The sequence below is a fragment of the Aricia agestis genome, chromosome Z, assembly GCF_905147365.1.
Source record: "Aricia agestis chromosome Z, ilAriAges1.1, whole genome shotgun sequence".
Lineage (NCBI taxonomy): Eukaryota > Metazoa > Arthropoda > Insecta > Lepidoptera > Lycaenidae > Aricia > Aricia agestis.
The window spans coordinates 25,176,659-25,191,385 of record NC_056428.1 but is presented as its reverse complement, the minus strand read 5'-3'; the positions used below and the strand labels follow the sequence as shown (position 1 = coordinate 25,191,385).

At 33.7% G+C, this 14,727-nt stretch overlaps 1 protein-coding gene across 2 annotated transcripts in view; it reads left to right on the top strand.

Moving 5' to 3' along the window:
• LOC121739357 (eukaryotic translation initiation factor 4 gamma 3-like) overlaps window positions 1-14,727 on the top strand; it is an 86,941-nt gene that overhangs the window by 39,694 nt on the left and 32,520 nt on the right. Inside the window, exons 7-10 of one of the 2 annotated variants that reach the window (XM_042131767.1) lie at window positions 1,681-1,842; window positions 12,319-12,381; window positions 13,021-13,109; window positions 13,417-14,017. In XM_042131767.1, coding sequence (XP_041987701.1) covers window positions 1,681-1,842; window positions 12,319-12,381; window positions 13,021-13,109; window positions 13,417-14,017 — 915 coding nt within the window. Of the gene's footprint in view, window positions 1-1,680; window positions 1,843-12,318; window positions 12,382-13,020; window positions 13,110-13,413; window positions 14,018-14,727 lie in introns of those variants that run through there. The other variant, XM_042131768.1, reaches the window with a different exon arrangement.

Genomic DNA, 14,727 nt, shown 5'->3' with positions numbered 1-14,727 from the left:
ATTTCATTAGACACCAGCAGGAAGACAATTTTTGGGGTCCATCCGTTAAAAGGGTTCTGCTACCAAAAAACTTTGAGAACCGCAGGTACAAATTATAGTCAAATAGTTGAACCAACCAACTCATTATGAATATTAGGAACCAATTTTTAATACAAACAATACATACCATGTATTTTAACAGATTTGAATGAATACTTACTTATTAGAGATAATTATTTAAGTACTGTTCAAATTTAACAAGAACAGTTACAGAAATTTCGAGAAACTCAGAACTTGTAATAGCGTTTAAGTCTGATAATACAAGTTATACTAACATAAATATTATATTATGTTGTAATTTGTGCTTGTATTTGCTAAATTGAATCTGCATTTCAGAGAAGTGGTCACTTGAGAAATGAGAACTAGTCGAGAAGAGTCTCATCTTGACCTAAATAACGTGCTCATTTTGTTTTCTTTTACTAAATGCTCTTCTCTTCTTTATATGTTTGCTTATCTCGTCGCTTGTTTCAATTTTGTGTGTTATGCGACAGAATTTTCTATCAATGCAGCCTTGTTTATCTTTCAAAATTCATGTTCAACGTTCTATCTCCAATGTGACATATAAATGTTGAGTGTTTAATAATTTTAATTTATATATTTTTTGACCTTTATATGAAAGGAAAATAAGTTTATCTCCCCGCAATAATTTGAAGTGGCATAATTATGATTTTGCTCACTTATACATTGTTTGAGTTGCTATTACTTCTCTTGTGTGGTCGGTGTATTGTATGGTTTCGCTTAATGTACAAAATAACACAGTTTGTGGACCAAAGAAAATATTCCAAGGATACCTAAGCTAAGTTAAGCTCATATAATATGCGTTAAATATTTTAGACTGAACATAAAATAATTAATACAAAATACTTTTTATGTCACTATAGTTAGCTAAATTGTAACTTATCAATAGGGAAGAAAGGCGGAAATTATACATATTATGCATATAGCTAGTGGGCAAACAAATTTTTAAGTAAGTTTTTCACTTGGACCTTGGGCAGCCCAGAACGGCTTATCATATTATATTTTGAACTTGAATAAAATAAAAAAACGGCCAAGTGCGAGTCGGATTCGCGCACGAAGGGTTCCGTACCACTACAGAGCAAAATTAGGCTAAAAATTGTGTTTTTCGTATTAAGGGGGGGCCTTAATTTTTAATTTTATTTTAATATTATTATTAAATATTAAAGTACACATTATTTAACTAAAGATACCTGTTGCCATTATTGATATAGAGCAAAAAAAAAAACCAAAAAATCACTTTTGTTGTATGGGAGCCCCCCCTTAAATATTAATTTTATTTTGTTTTTAGTATTTGTTGTTATAGCGGCAACAGATGTACACAATCTGTGAAAATTTCTACTCTCTAGCTATTATACCGTTCTTGAATTACAGCCTGGAGACATACAGACAACAAAGTCTTAGTAATAGGGTCCCTTTTTTTCCCTTTGGGTAAGGAACCCTCAAAAACTAAATTATGCCATTTCACCATTTACCATTTGGTACAATAAATAGGTCTGAAAAAACGTGAAAAAGTCAGCGCATATAGATTTTTAAATATAAAGCTAAACTTTTTATTTCGTGTGCCGATTTTGTTTTTTTTTTATGTTTTTACAATGTGTACTAATGATACTTTTGTTTCGGCAGACTATTACGCGAACGGGCAGCAATTGCCCGGCGGGACGGTTGGCAACAATCCCGGTAGGTCAAACCCAGGCGGGATGGTACCGCAACAAGTGACCGCGCCCGCAACTCCCGCCACACCAATATCACACCCAACCCAACCACACATACATCCAAACATATCCGGTATGTATATTGTGCGCTGCGCCGCCGATGTGGGAGATATTGACGATTTCTGAACGCGTGTGACATTTTCTGAAAATGCGCATGACGTTTTCTGAACACGTCTATTACGTGTGACGTTCTCTAATCACGTCTAATTCGTGTGACGTTTTCTGAACGCGTTTAAGCTACGATTTTCCAAGTGTCCTACGATTTTCCAAGGGCTAGTTCAAAGATATAGGGTAACCTGAAATTAATTAGGTATAGTCAGATTTTTTTACGCCAATAGAATTAGAATTCAAAATTTAGGAAGAGTCATAAATAGCTTAAAATATCCAAGAACTCGACCAAGTCTGACTCGTGCATTTTATGATCTGCAATAAATATTGGTGTTCCGTAAGATATTTGGGATTTTCGGACGCAAGGTGTAAAAAATCAACCAGAAATGTTACTTTTTTCGCGTACGCTGCCCAAACTATAAAAGATAGAACCATAAAATGTTCTAAGTAATTGTAGATCTTTTAAATATCTACAAAAAAGTCCGCGACACACTATACTAATCTATGTTGAGTGAGGCACATAACCATTTTTTTATTAAAAAGTCTTGAAATGTTTTTGGACTACATTTAAATGCCTTTATTTTACTCATGGCATTAATTCTTATCAACATAAATTATTTCATTACTAAGTACAGTTAATGTAGATAATATTTGGTCTTTGAATGATTAAAATTGGACGTTTGGTTTTAATGTTATGGCGAAATTAAAATATTACGATTTCTGCTGCACGTTGCGAATTAGGCGTCGTCAAGGCTCGCCGCGCGGGTGTGCTCGCCCGGAGAGTCCACGTAAATATTAATTATTATTACCTCGATCATGGGAATAGCAGACACAATAGATTTATAATATAATAGTTATGCGACAGCCGGGTGCCGCTTCATTGATGGGATAATATTATAGTGCTTCATTAATTCATTACGTTTTGAATGACTATTATTTTTGATTGCTATTATAATTAATTTCTATAACTATAAATTGTTATGCTGGCAGCCGGCTGCCGCTATTGGAGAATAGCGGCAGCCGGCTGCCAGCATAACAATTATTGAAGATCTATTGTGTCTGCGATACCCACGATGCCGATGGAAGTATAATTAATGCATATTTTTAAATCTACACTATTTCTGCTGAACATAGGCTATAGCCTATAATTATTTAATGAGAGAAAAAAGGGAACTATATAATATATCTTTTTTCTCTCATTAAATAACCTATAATTATTTAATGAGAGAAAAAAGATTGAAAAAAATTTATTTAAAAATCATTGTCCACCCGTGCGAAGCCGGGGCGGGCCGCTAGTTCGCTTATAATGTAATACTAGCTGTTTGACTGTTTTTTTATTCAATAAAACACGAATAAAATGACATTTTCTAAAAATGATTCCTAGCTAGATCGATTTATCGCCCCCGAAACCCCCTATATACTAAATTTCATGAATAACTTGCGGGAACGAGATAGCAATATGTCCGTGCGTGAGTAAAAGAGACAACTGAACAATCGCCGACTTTCTCTGTAATTTGGTGTATTTTGCAATATTCTGATATCGCATTATAGTAACCGATATATCCATATTGGTTTGAGCAAATAAAATCCGACAACGACAAAGATTTTCCAAAGACAGTGCTTTGCTTTTAGTAAGGCTTTTAGGGCAGTAGCATAGAGTGCACACGATGTTAATAGTCACGGAAACCTATGTAGGAACTAGGAACTGCATCCTGACCCCAAGCCGACACGTTTTCTGTATCACTTCTTTATAGAATCGCCGAACAATGTATGAAACCAAAAAATTTTTGGAATAACTAAGTGATAAATTGGGTAATACTTAATGGTGTGTATGTGTTCCTTGTAGAGAGTTCACTGTGAAAGTAGCAGCGCTGAAAGACCAATTTTTTACTTGTGTATGGGGAATCTCGTAACGCTGGGGCGTTTGCCCATACAAAAGTAAAAAAAAATGGTCTTTCAGCGCTGCTACTTTCACAGTGAACTTTCCACAAGGGACCCATACACACCTTAAAGTATTATCATTTAGTTTTTACACCCTGCATAAAGAAGCGATAAATAAAACGTGCTGGCTATTCGTGAAAGTCCAGGAAAAGTTTGTACGGTGAGAAAATATGAAAAAAGTTCGTGTAAAATAAGTAATACAAAGTTCACCGGGTCATCTAGTCTATAAAAAAAGAATCTGGATGCATACCCGATATGCTTGGACTAAGAGATTATATTTGTATTTTTATTGTGTCAATCTTTTTGTGATGATTATGAAAGCCTAAGTCTCTAAATTTTAGTTTTCATGCTTAAAATTCATCCGTATTTACAGATATTTGTTAAAAATGATTTTTAAACCTGTTAAAAGATTAATTTTGAAGGAACGGACGTTTTCACACTGCGACGATAACGACACGACACGATAGACGATACCACAGAATAGATACCTAAGGGCCACCGCATATATTATACAATTTCAAGTTGGCCGACTATCGTACAAACTAAATTGCGTAGTGTCACAATTTAATTGGACAAATTCATCGTGTACGCTGCCAGCCGCAGACTTTTAGATTTAGTTGGTAGTAGCGACGTGCGTGTTAAAATGCGTAAAAAGCAATACTAAGTGACAGATTAGAATTAGGAAAACATCATTGATCATACCTTGCATTTTAAACTTCGATATTAGCCAGATAAATTTTAATGAAAAAGTCCAGATTAAAAGGTGATAAAAATCCATATCCATTATCCATACTAGTATTTTTTAAATTACTTACGTTATTCGGGGCCGTCTATGGGCTCTCTGTGTAAAAATATGTGTACGTACACACTTACTCAAGCATGATTGAACATAAATTTTATAAGATAAATTGTCAACGTGCCGATAAGTGCCGACTGGATGTCAAAAAAAGAGTTCTGCTGTCATGTATCATACGTCTCTTTTTACCACGCAGTGTTACTGATAGTGACATCTCGCTTGCTCTTGCACAACTTGAAATTGTATAAAATATGCGGTGGCCCTTATCTGTTCTGTGGTATCGTCTATCGTGTCGTGTCGTTATCGTCGCAGTGTGAAAACGCCCAACGTTGGCGTTCGTAGCTAAAGATATTACACCAGAGTTTTCAAACCTTTTCCGTCTATTCTTTGTTGGTTGTAAATACGGATTTCTAGATAAAACATCTTTTACTAATAAAGACGTTTACGCAGCGCATAACTATTCAAGGTTCGCTGTCTTTATCTATTACGGGACTTTTTCTATGTGCCAGATAAAGACAAGTACACCTTATATTTGCTGTGTAAATCGTTTTATTAATAAGTGGTAAATGTTTGGCTCTGCACGATTGCAAAAATGTGCACGATTATTCTTTTAATTTCTCTTAAGACTGAAATATTTGCACAACCGAATATTCTTTGCAATTTTTGTGTCCTAATTGGTAAATAAAATTTCTTCGTCTTGATAAACCATTATGCAACATAATAATATTATATTCTATCATTATTGGTCCTCAGTCCATATGGTATAATTTTTTCCCATACCCGCTTTAAATGTTGTAATTATACATGTTGTCTGTTTAGTTTTCTGAATGTTATCTATCTTAACTATGTAATGTTCAAATATAGTTCTACAAGAGAAGGTTAAAAATAAAAACACTTATGTTTATTTTAGGACTTTGTTGGGGCTAGCTGCGGGGCTAAAATGGTCACATTTAGCAATTCCTCTCAATCAATTCATCAAATGAATTGTCAAAACTGTCAAACTGACAAATGTCAAATCAGTACAAAAATACAGAAATGAATTGCAAGCAGAGTTGCATTTTAAGATTTTAGAAAAATGAATCATATTATGATTCATATCATGATTCATCAAATAAACCATTTTAGCCCCGCTGATCTTACTATTTCTTTTTATCCGATAGATGGCATAGATGATAGACCATCTTGCTCCAAAACAGCCATGAAGTTCATAAGGATCTTAAGTGTCGAGCAATTTGCTTGAAACAAGAATATTTTTTATACTTAAGTACATAATATTCCTTGCAAATTTTTTTTTCATATAGTACATCTTATATATAAAATTCTCGTGTCACAATGTTAGTCACCGTACCAGGGACTGAATAACCGGAAAATATAGGTAGAGAAATTTAGCGGTATGACGTCATACCTTTAAATTACGGTAACCTTTAAATAACGGTACTGATATATATATCGGTATTGCAAAATTACGGTATCGTTATTTTTTTAGATATCTAAATCTGTAAAATAAAGGTTTTCTTTCCACCCGGCTACGCCTCCCGCCGAAATATCACGTCAGGGCTCGCAATAATAATTATTGTAATATTCAGTCCATTTACAGTTCAACACACACCACGTGGCACACGCACGTACGCGTACCTTACTCAAATTTTTTGAGTTGCATTTATACTTTCTTAAAGGTTACAGTCAAGCAGGACGTTAATTTTAAAACAATACCTAATAATATAGTGTTGCGGCACTCCATTCAAGTGCAGGAAGAGTTTGAAATGAATATTAATTGTACCCTCGATTGTACAATATTTTGATATGATAGTTGCGAATTGGCAACGCCGTACCGGTGCGTAGGTACGTCGTCACCTAGCATTATTTCGGTACCGAAATAATTTCGGTTAGGGTAGCAATAAAATAAAGAGATATATCGGTACCGTAAAAATAAAGTTATATTTCATTATTTTGCGGTACCGCAATGGTGAAGTTCAACCGTTTTGACTCAACCTTTAAATCAAAGCAATACCGTAATTTTATACCGGTATATACCCTTTATAACGGTACCGCTTTCAGTCCCTGCACCGTACTACTCCGAAACGGCTTTACTGATTTTAATCAAATTTTATATGCATATTCAGTAGGTCTGAGAATCGGCTACTGGCTACTTTTTATATTGATAAGTGCATTTGTTGAATAAATAATAGTAAACTATTACAATTCGAGACTGACGGCGACCATTGTTTTTGCGACGGGATAGCGATGGACGTTGCCATGGTGACATACTTATTTAGTCACTTCAATAAAATAATACGGGTGAAATACTTTATATGGCAAAGAAACGTTTGCCGGGACAGCTAGTAAAATATAATATTATGTTTAATATTACGTTCTAATATTATATCTTGCATAAACTTTATTCTTGTTTCTTCAAATGTTGCATTAGTTGTTGAGGTGATTAGACTTTTCCTATATTGACCTGGTCAGCAAGTTGCCCGCATGGCCTATCGATGTTATTCCTGTCATGTTGTCACCCGCATGCGGACCAGATCCGCGCGCGGGTGACAACACGCAGGACAGGAAAAGCGCCCTTAGGCTGGATTTATAATATTGTATCCGCGTGAACGCGCGTTTTGGCCGCTATACCGAGAGAACACAATGGGCATTGTCCAAAAAAAACCACATGTACTTTTTATATTTTTTTTCGTTAAAATAGGGTAGTTTAAGAATATAAATTAAATAATTTTGAAATTCATTGGCTAGTTTTTTCTCAATAAATTTTTAAAGTTTCGCTCTGACGTCAATATCGGCCGCCAATTGACCTCCGCAGTATGTTTTAAATTTCCTTTCAATCTTATTTATAATGGCTGGTTCGTCAAATGCAAGTTCTCATTATGTGAAAGCTGATACGAGAAGCTTACCAAAAGTTTGAAACGTAATGTTGGTCGAATTTATTGCTACTTTAACGCCATTGAAGGTCAAACAAAGGTTAAGCATATTCGTTCAAAAATATAAGTAACTAATGGGTATTTTTTTCGTTTATATACAGAAAAACGATCACTGACCTTATTCCTCGAAATGTTTTTGTAATGAGAAAAATTAAAAAAGAGCATTTCTCAAAAAAGTGTACTTTCTATCTAAATCTTTGTCCCACATTTTAAAATATGTTTTTCTATAAATAAAATAGACCATTACCCGTTTCTATTAAATTGTATACGTAGTAAGTTAAATAAATTCAGTAAAAACATTTACAAATTAAAATATGTTTTTCTATAAATAAAATAGACCATTACCCGTTTCTATTAAATTGTATACGTAGTAAGTTAAATAAATTCAGTAAAAACATTTACAAATTAGAATTATATTAATAAATTATTAACTATAAAAATATTTTGAAAATCGGTCTAATCTAGTCGTATGAAAAGTGAAGTGTCCCAATTTCATACCTTTTTTTGTAAGGCCTTGCGGAAATTTTTGAAACAACTTATGTATTTATTTAGGGCTGCAAGACCGTAAATCATTTAAAAAGAATATTCTGTCGTATTAAACCAAATTTATTTAATAAATAATTTATCGTATCGCGGAAAAAGTTCCTCTTTGAAATTCCTTTTTTGTGACCATATTTTTTTAAATTTTGGAGTCTATTTTGGTATAAATATGTTTTAATATAGTGGCAAAATTGTTAAGCTCGATATCCATCTTATTTTCGTTTTGATATTTCTTTTACGTTCCACGTGCGCGAACAGAAGGTTGTCTATTACCGTAGTGGTCCAAAAAATTTCCAGTCTTTGTTACCCAAAAAAACGCAGGTAAGCTCTAATATTATTATTATTTCGGCTTAAGATCCATTAAAGCTCCCAATTTTGATTTCGAAAGTCAAATCATAAACGAGTAATAGTTTTAGTTGTACGCGTATACAAGTTGAAAAGTTTATTTAACTTTATTCGTTACTTCCTTTTTTGTTACTTTTGAATGGTAACGTATATATAATGAAAAGAAGGTAACAAAATAGGAAATTGTAAGACAGAGTGTTGACTATGTGATTTTTATTATAACCAGAGATCGCCCAATGGTCGAAATTCGACCTTAGTTTCAACGACATTAGGACTACTACGTATATTTTGTAAAAAATATTGACTTTATAATTTTTTTTTCAACTCTTATCTCTGGGACTTAGCTGATCTCAGACTGGCCGTGTAAGCATTGTCTAATAGTATCTTAGATTCAATAAAAAAAACTATAATCCATTTTCAATTTGTCAACTTGTTGTCAACAGACTTCAACCATAAATAAATAAGTATAATTCGTATGTATAGGCTTGTCACTCAAAAATCTGTCATTTCTCATATGTGTGTGTTGTAGTGTGTCTAATGTTTTATTTGTTAAAAAAAATGTATGATAAAGGCATAATTTCAAAATAATTTTAGTTCGATGCACTCCTTCACCATATAAACTATATACCTACGAATAATAAAAACTAAGGAAAAGTAACTCCGTCAAAAAACATGTTCCATTATTCTTGTCAAAAAAGTGTACCTTAGGTACACATTTCAATGCATTTGCAATATTTAGGTGACCTTGAGCGGTACTAGGCTGACGTTACATGTCAGATCAAAAGGACGATTCCATTATCGCGGGTGCAACCTTTTGACGCACTTAAAGCGTCCTACTGACAAAATAAAACATATCTATTAATAAATTATCTTTTGAAGGGATACATTTTAACTAGTTTAATCATGATATGTAAATGAAAACTATAATTAAATCTAAGAAAAGCCACAAAATATGTTTTAAGTAGTATCGCAGGTGCAACCAAATCGGCCCTCCATTAAGAACTCGGACGAGTTCATTTGAGAATACTGTTAATTGTGAAACTTTTAGTTATTTATTAACCCATATTTCAAAAGTGTATAAGACAAAGAAATGGTTTAACTAGATACAATTAATTTAAGTTATTAGTACTAGGAATTATTAACAATTTCCACGATCGCGGGTGCAACATCAGAATATCGCGTGTGCAACAAGTCTAAAGAAATTTAATTTACTCATGAGTCTGCGACTAATTTCTACATTTTTGATATGCAATACATAATATTATTAGTAAGTTGTAATAATACTGCTTAAAATTTTGTTACTTTTTAATTATCAGTCATTTATCGATCTGAGAAAATAAATTGTCTAAGTCACTAAAAACAATTTAATAATGTAACTTAGGCAAACGTTTTTCGATGTATTGCTATAAAACCGAACTGCAGCAAACATTGAATTCAAAATTTATATCTATAATTTAAAAGAATATGGTAGAATTATAAGTAAACATATTTTTTTTTTCAAAGAAAAATATTAAATACATATGATTTTTATGTCATTTGTAGCATGTCTTATAAAATGTTAAAAAATAAAAGAAGATTAAACATCATTTTGAAACATCTCTTAAGTAATACATGAAATATATCTAAAAATATAAAACACGATGTGACTCTATTGAAATTTTTATAAATCTTGTAATTACATGAAAACTATTGATAAGAAATATAATTTAACGTTATTGTTTACCTTAATAATATAAAATATGTCGAAAATTACTAGAATAGTTCAAAAATAAATTGTTGCTTTTGCAATTGTACTGCTTCGATCGCGGGTGCAACCACTTTTAAGGTACTGTTTTTTCATTAAAAACCATAAAATAGTTTATTCCAATGATTCATTCCTATTTCCCTCTCAATTCTTCTTACTTTTACAAAGTTTCAAATTATTAACAATTCATTTTAGCGAGAAAACTAAACTTTTGTACCTTTTTATCACGGGTGCAACAATTGCAACTTTTGTTTTAATAATGTTTGAAAACTAATTTAAAATTTTTGATTTTTTTGCGCAGAAATATAAACTTATGTTATACAGTCAATATTATGTTGTGAAATTCAACTTCGAGCTAGTGATTTGTCGTAAAAATAATCATGTGTGGCATAAGCAATTTTTCTCGCGCCGTTAGATGATATCATTTCAGAATGTTATAAATCTTTCAGATTTAAATTTTTACTGATAAAAGTTCTTTTGCTAGTAAATATACATCTTTCTATATATAATTCAATAAAAAAATGTAACAAATGCTGTAATTTAAAAATTTGTGTCGAGGGTCGTCTCTAGCGGAATCGCCCAAAAGGAACCAAATTTGAAACGGTAATAGTATGGGAGTTACGATTCCTTAGTTTTTATTATTCGTAGCTAGGTATATACTGTGCAAAATTTCATGCACCTACGTTTCCCCATTTTGCGTAAAAAGGGTTAGGTACAAAGTTTTCGTTCACTTATTAATATTATGATAATTATGAAAATTACATGAGTCGTAGCCAAGCTTTTAAAGATTCTATTATTTGCTCATCTTGTTTTGGCATATCATTTTAGGTAACATTGATAATTTTTATTATTATGTAATAAGATTAGACAAACAATATTTTGTTTCAGATACGGATTTTATAACCAAAGGATCGTAAAGAAACAGAGAAATGATACTCTTAAATAAAACAGATTTTTTTATTTGTACGATTGTGTAGACTAGGCTTAAGAAATCCTATTTTGTTACCAGAATTATATTTTGGTTACTGTCCCAGAAAAGCGGGCGCATATTTCTTTGATTTTTTAAATATTTTATTAGGATATTATTATGTTTTTGTGATGAAAACAAAAATAAATACTTCGTTTCTGCATTATATATGTATAAAAAAATTATACAAGATAAAATAGACTCAATATTGTAAAGATGAGAAAGAGTTAGGGCCGAATAGTAACGTAAAGGAAACATTACCGTCTATATTTTAAGGTGTTAAAAAAGGACAGAAATTTTAAAAAACAAATTAAATTTTGTTTTATTCACCCATTTAATCAAATAAAATTTCTAATAACACAATTCAACATTGAATTTACGTAATCTAGTAAAGGTAACAAAAAAGGAAATTTTCTGCACCTCGGGTTTGTTTTAATAGATTTTGCTATTTGCTAACATTTTATATCTGAAAACAACCCGTATTCCAAATTTTGTAGACATTTACCCATACCTTAAAATAAAAAAATCGGTAATATTTAAACATTTTTATTTTATCATATTTTCTAAAAAATGGTACAAATTTTTTGAGAAACGCTCAAAAAAATGGACAATCCCCATTTACGAGCAATAGTATGTAACGATTTATTTAAATAAGGGGGCGATCGCACTGTCATATTGGGGGCTACCGTTTTTTTGCTCACTAGATGGCGCAACTGTCGACTGAGGTCCGAAATATAGCTATTATAAAGACGACTTTATAATAATCTAGAATTCCATTTATTTCTTTTATTAAATTTAAATAATATCTCCTTTACCTTAGCTATTTTCTTAATAACCGAATATTTTTAGTACGATTATTATTTCTTTTCTTAATTTCGCTCTCAAAGCATTTACATTGATCGCTAAATAATACTTTTTGGGATAACGAAGGAGATCGCTTTTCAACAGGTAAATTGCATAAATAATAATTTATGTCACGAATACCGCTAAAATTAGCTAGCCTCTAGTACAAAATAGACGTTTTTGGACCTCGCGCGAAACTAGCGCCTCTAGCGGAAAATTCATACGCGGTAGCCCCCAATGATCTCGCGAATTAGCAGCGAAAGTGCGCGTTCGGGCGGTAGCTAATATATCGGGCCTTGGATAACGTGTTGTAATTATGTATATAATTTTTACAGGCCACCGTCAAGCGCCGGCTACTAGACCATCCAAGAGATTGGCCATAATAGATCCTGATACAAGTGAGTACTATTTATATTGTCCAAACGAATGTGTGTCAAATTTTACCACTGAACCGCTGAACTAAGTTTTATGTTTGTGGAAGTCCCGGGAAAGGACATACATATTAGGTTACTGTTAATCCCGGTAAAAATGTTCGAGTTCTAATATCAATGAATCTTCAAAGGGATCTTAAAAAAGGTCACTGCTTGCTTTATTTAAAAATTCAAAATACAAAGCAAATACACAAATCTAGATGAAACTTCACAATATATTTTGAAACAATCCTAAAACAAATCATTGATGATCTACTAATGGACTGCCATGCATCGACCGTGTTTACTGTCGCAGAAAATCCGCCTTAATAGGGAATATTACCCAAAGGTACACTAAATCCGACATGTTGCAAACGTCATATCAGAATATTGATAGAAACGTTATTTTACGTTGAAAAAGACTTTGTTTTGCTATTTCTATTTATATTATATTCTATTGTGTTTTCACTTGTCAAGTGACTGAGGTTACCACTTGCCAAAAAGTTAGGAATGAGATTAAAGTTTTCCCGAGCCGAGAAATCAGAAAAGTCACAAGACGTGCATAGTCTTGTGACTTTTCTGATTTCTCGGCGATTCGTCTGGTTCATTAAAAAAACTTTTTTTTAGATCAAGATATTCTTGTAGAGCTGTCGCTAAGCGAAAGCCAAAGCCAAAGGAATGATGGAGAAAAAAGTGAAAGGCAAACTCCTCAGCCAGTAAGTACGAAGTTCTTTATTTTAGTTTAATGCTATGTTTTGTTATTAAAAACTTTACTCTACCTTAAGTAAACCACACAAAATCTTACATGTAATGTATAATTTTAAATGTTATAACTTATAGGTATTCCCTCCTATCCACTAAATATCCAAACAGTGCACAATGCATAAGGTATATTATAATGTCTCGTGTTACATTGGAAAAGACGATCATTAGCAGTATATAACGTATAATTACATCGTGTAACCATTATTTGTTAGTGAAATAAAGTAAGAGCTTCAGAATTTTAATTCGATATGTTCGTAGGACCACAACAAGCCTAGCGTCGCCGAGGAGTTCACGAGAATGGTGAACGAAGTCGCCAACCAGCCCAGTACTTGTGACAGTGCTAATAAATGGAACTATACTAAAAGTAACGAAGTGCCTGCCCCAACGCCCGCCCCGACCCAACCTCAAAACGCAATTACAATGAGTAACATAGTGAAGTCTGATTTAGTTAACGCTAACGAAACAAAAATGGGACCTGAAACTAACGAAACAATCGAAACGCCAATAGTATCAGCTATATCCGATAGTCCCGTCGTAGTGCCTAAGATGTCTAACGTTAAACACCAGAAGATAGAGCCGGTGGTAGAGAGTAAGAGCGCTGGGAAACAGAAGAAGAAGCCGTTTGTGCCTCAGGAGGAGCCTCAACAGCCGCTCGTGGCCGCCAGCGAGCCGTTCGTCCCGCACGCCCAAGTCGCGCCGTCGTTCGAGAGCGCCCAGTCGTCCTCGTCTCTTCTCCTGAACTGCGCTCCCCAGCCGCAGAGAGTTCGAACCGAGCGGCGCGTCAGTCGCGACAAGACGCACGACGACAAGAGTGGGCTCAAGGAGGCCGAGGACAAGCCCAACGGCCCCACGTCGGTTGGTGAGTACATTTCATGGTTTATACGTAACGACTGAACTGCACAGTTCCGTCACATAAGTATCAACATGCGCAGATATGCTCTTGTTCGGTTAAGACTTAAGGTGCAAGTTGGAAGCCGGCGACATGAAGCGGCAACAGACGACGTGTCGTCGCGACACGTCGTCTGTTGCCGCTTTGTATTTCTATGAAATTTTGGTTTCTATGTATTTCTATGAAATATTCTCCGCAGCCAGCGACACAAAGCTAGCGGCACTTTTACTTATTTTTCGATATTGAAATGGAGTGGGGTGATCAAAATAACCGAATCGCTGTGATCGCATCACACAAAGTAGGTAAAGAGCCCAATGCCAATTTTAAAACTCTCCATACGCTTGGTATTAGTAAAATGTTTGTGTACCGGGCCATTCATAGGTACAATGAGACCCCTTCTACTTGTGACAGAAAAAGTTCTGGCCGTCCACGCAGTGTTCGTACGCAGAAAGTGGTTAAAGCAGTAAGGGAAAGAATTCGAAAAAATTCGGTTCGAAAGCAAAGATTTTTTCTCGGGACATAAAGCTCTTAGAACCATGTCGCGTATTTTAAAATTTCTGTTCACCGCCTTCGAACCATGGTATGATATCGTGGTGCAAAATCTTACTTTTTGGTAAGATTTACTTGGAATACTTCATTATTTATCCAAAATCACTATAAGTTTCCATTTGATTATGAAT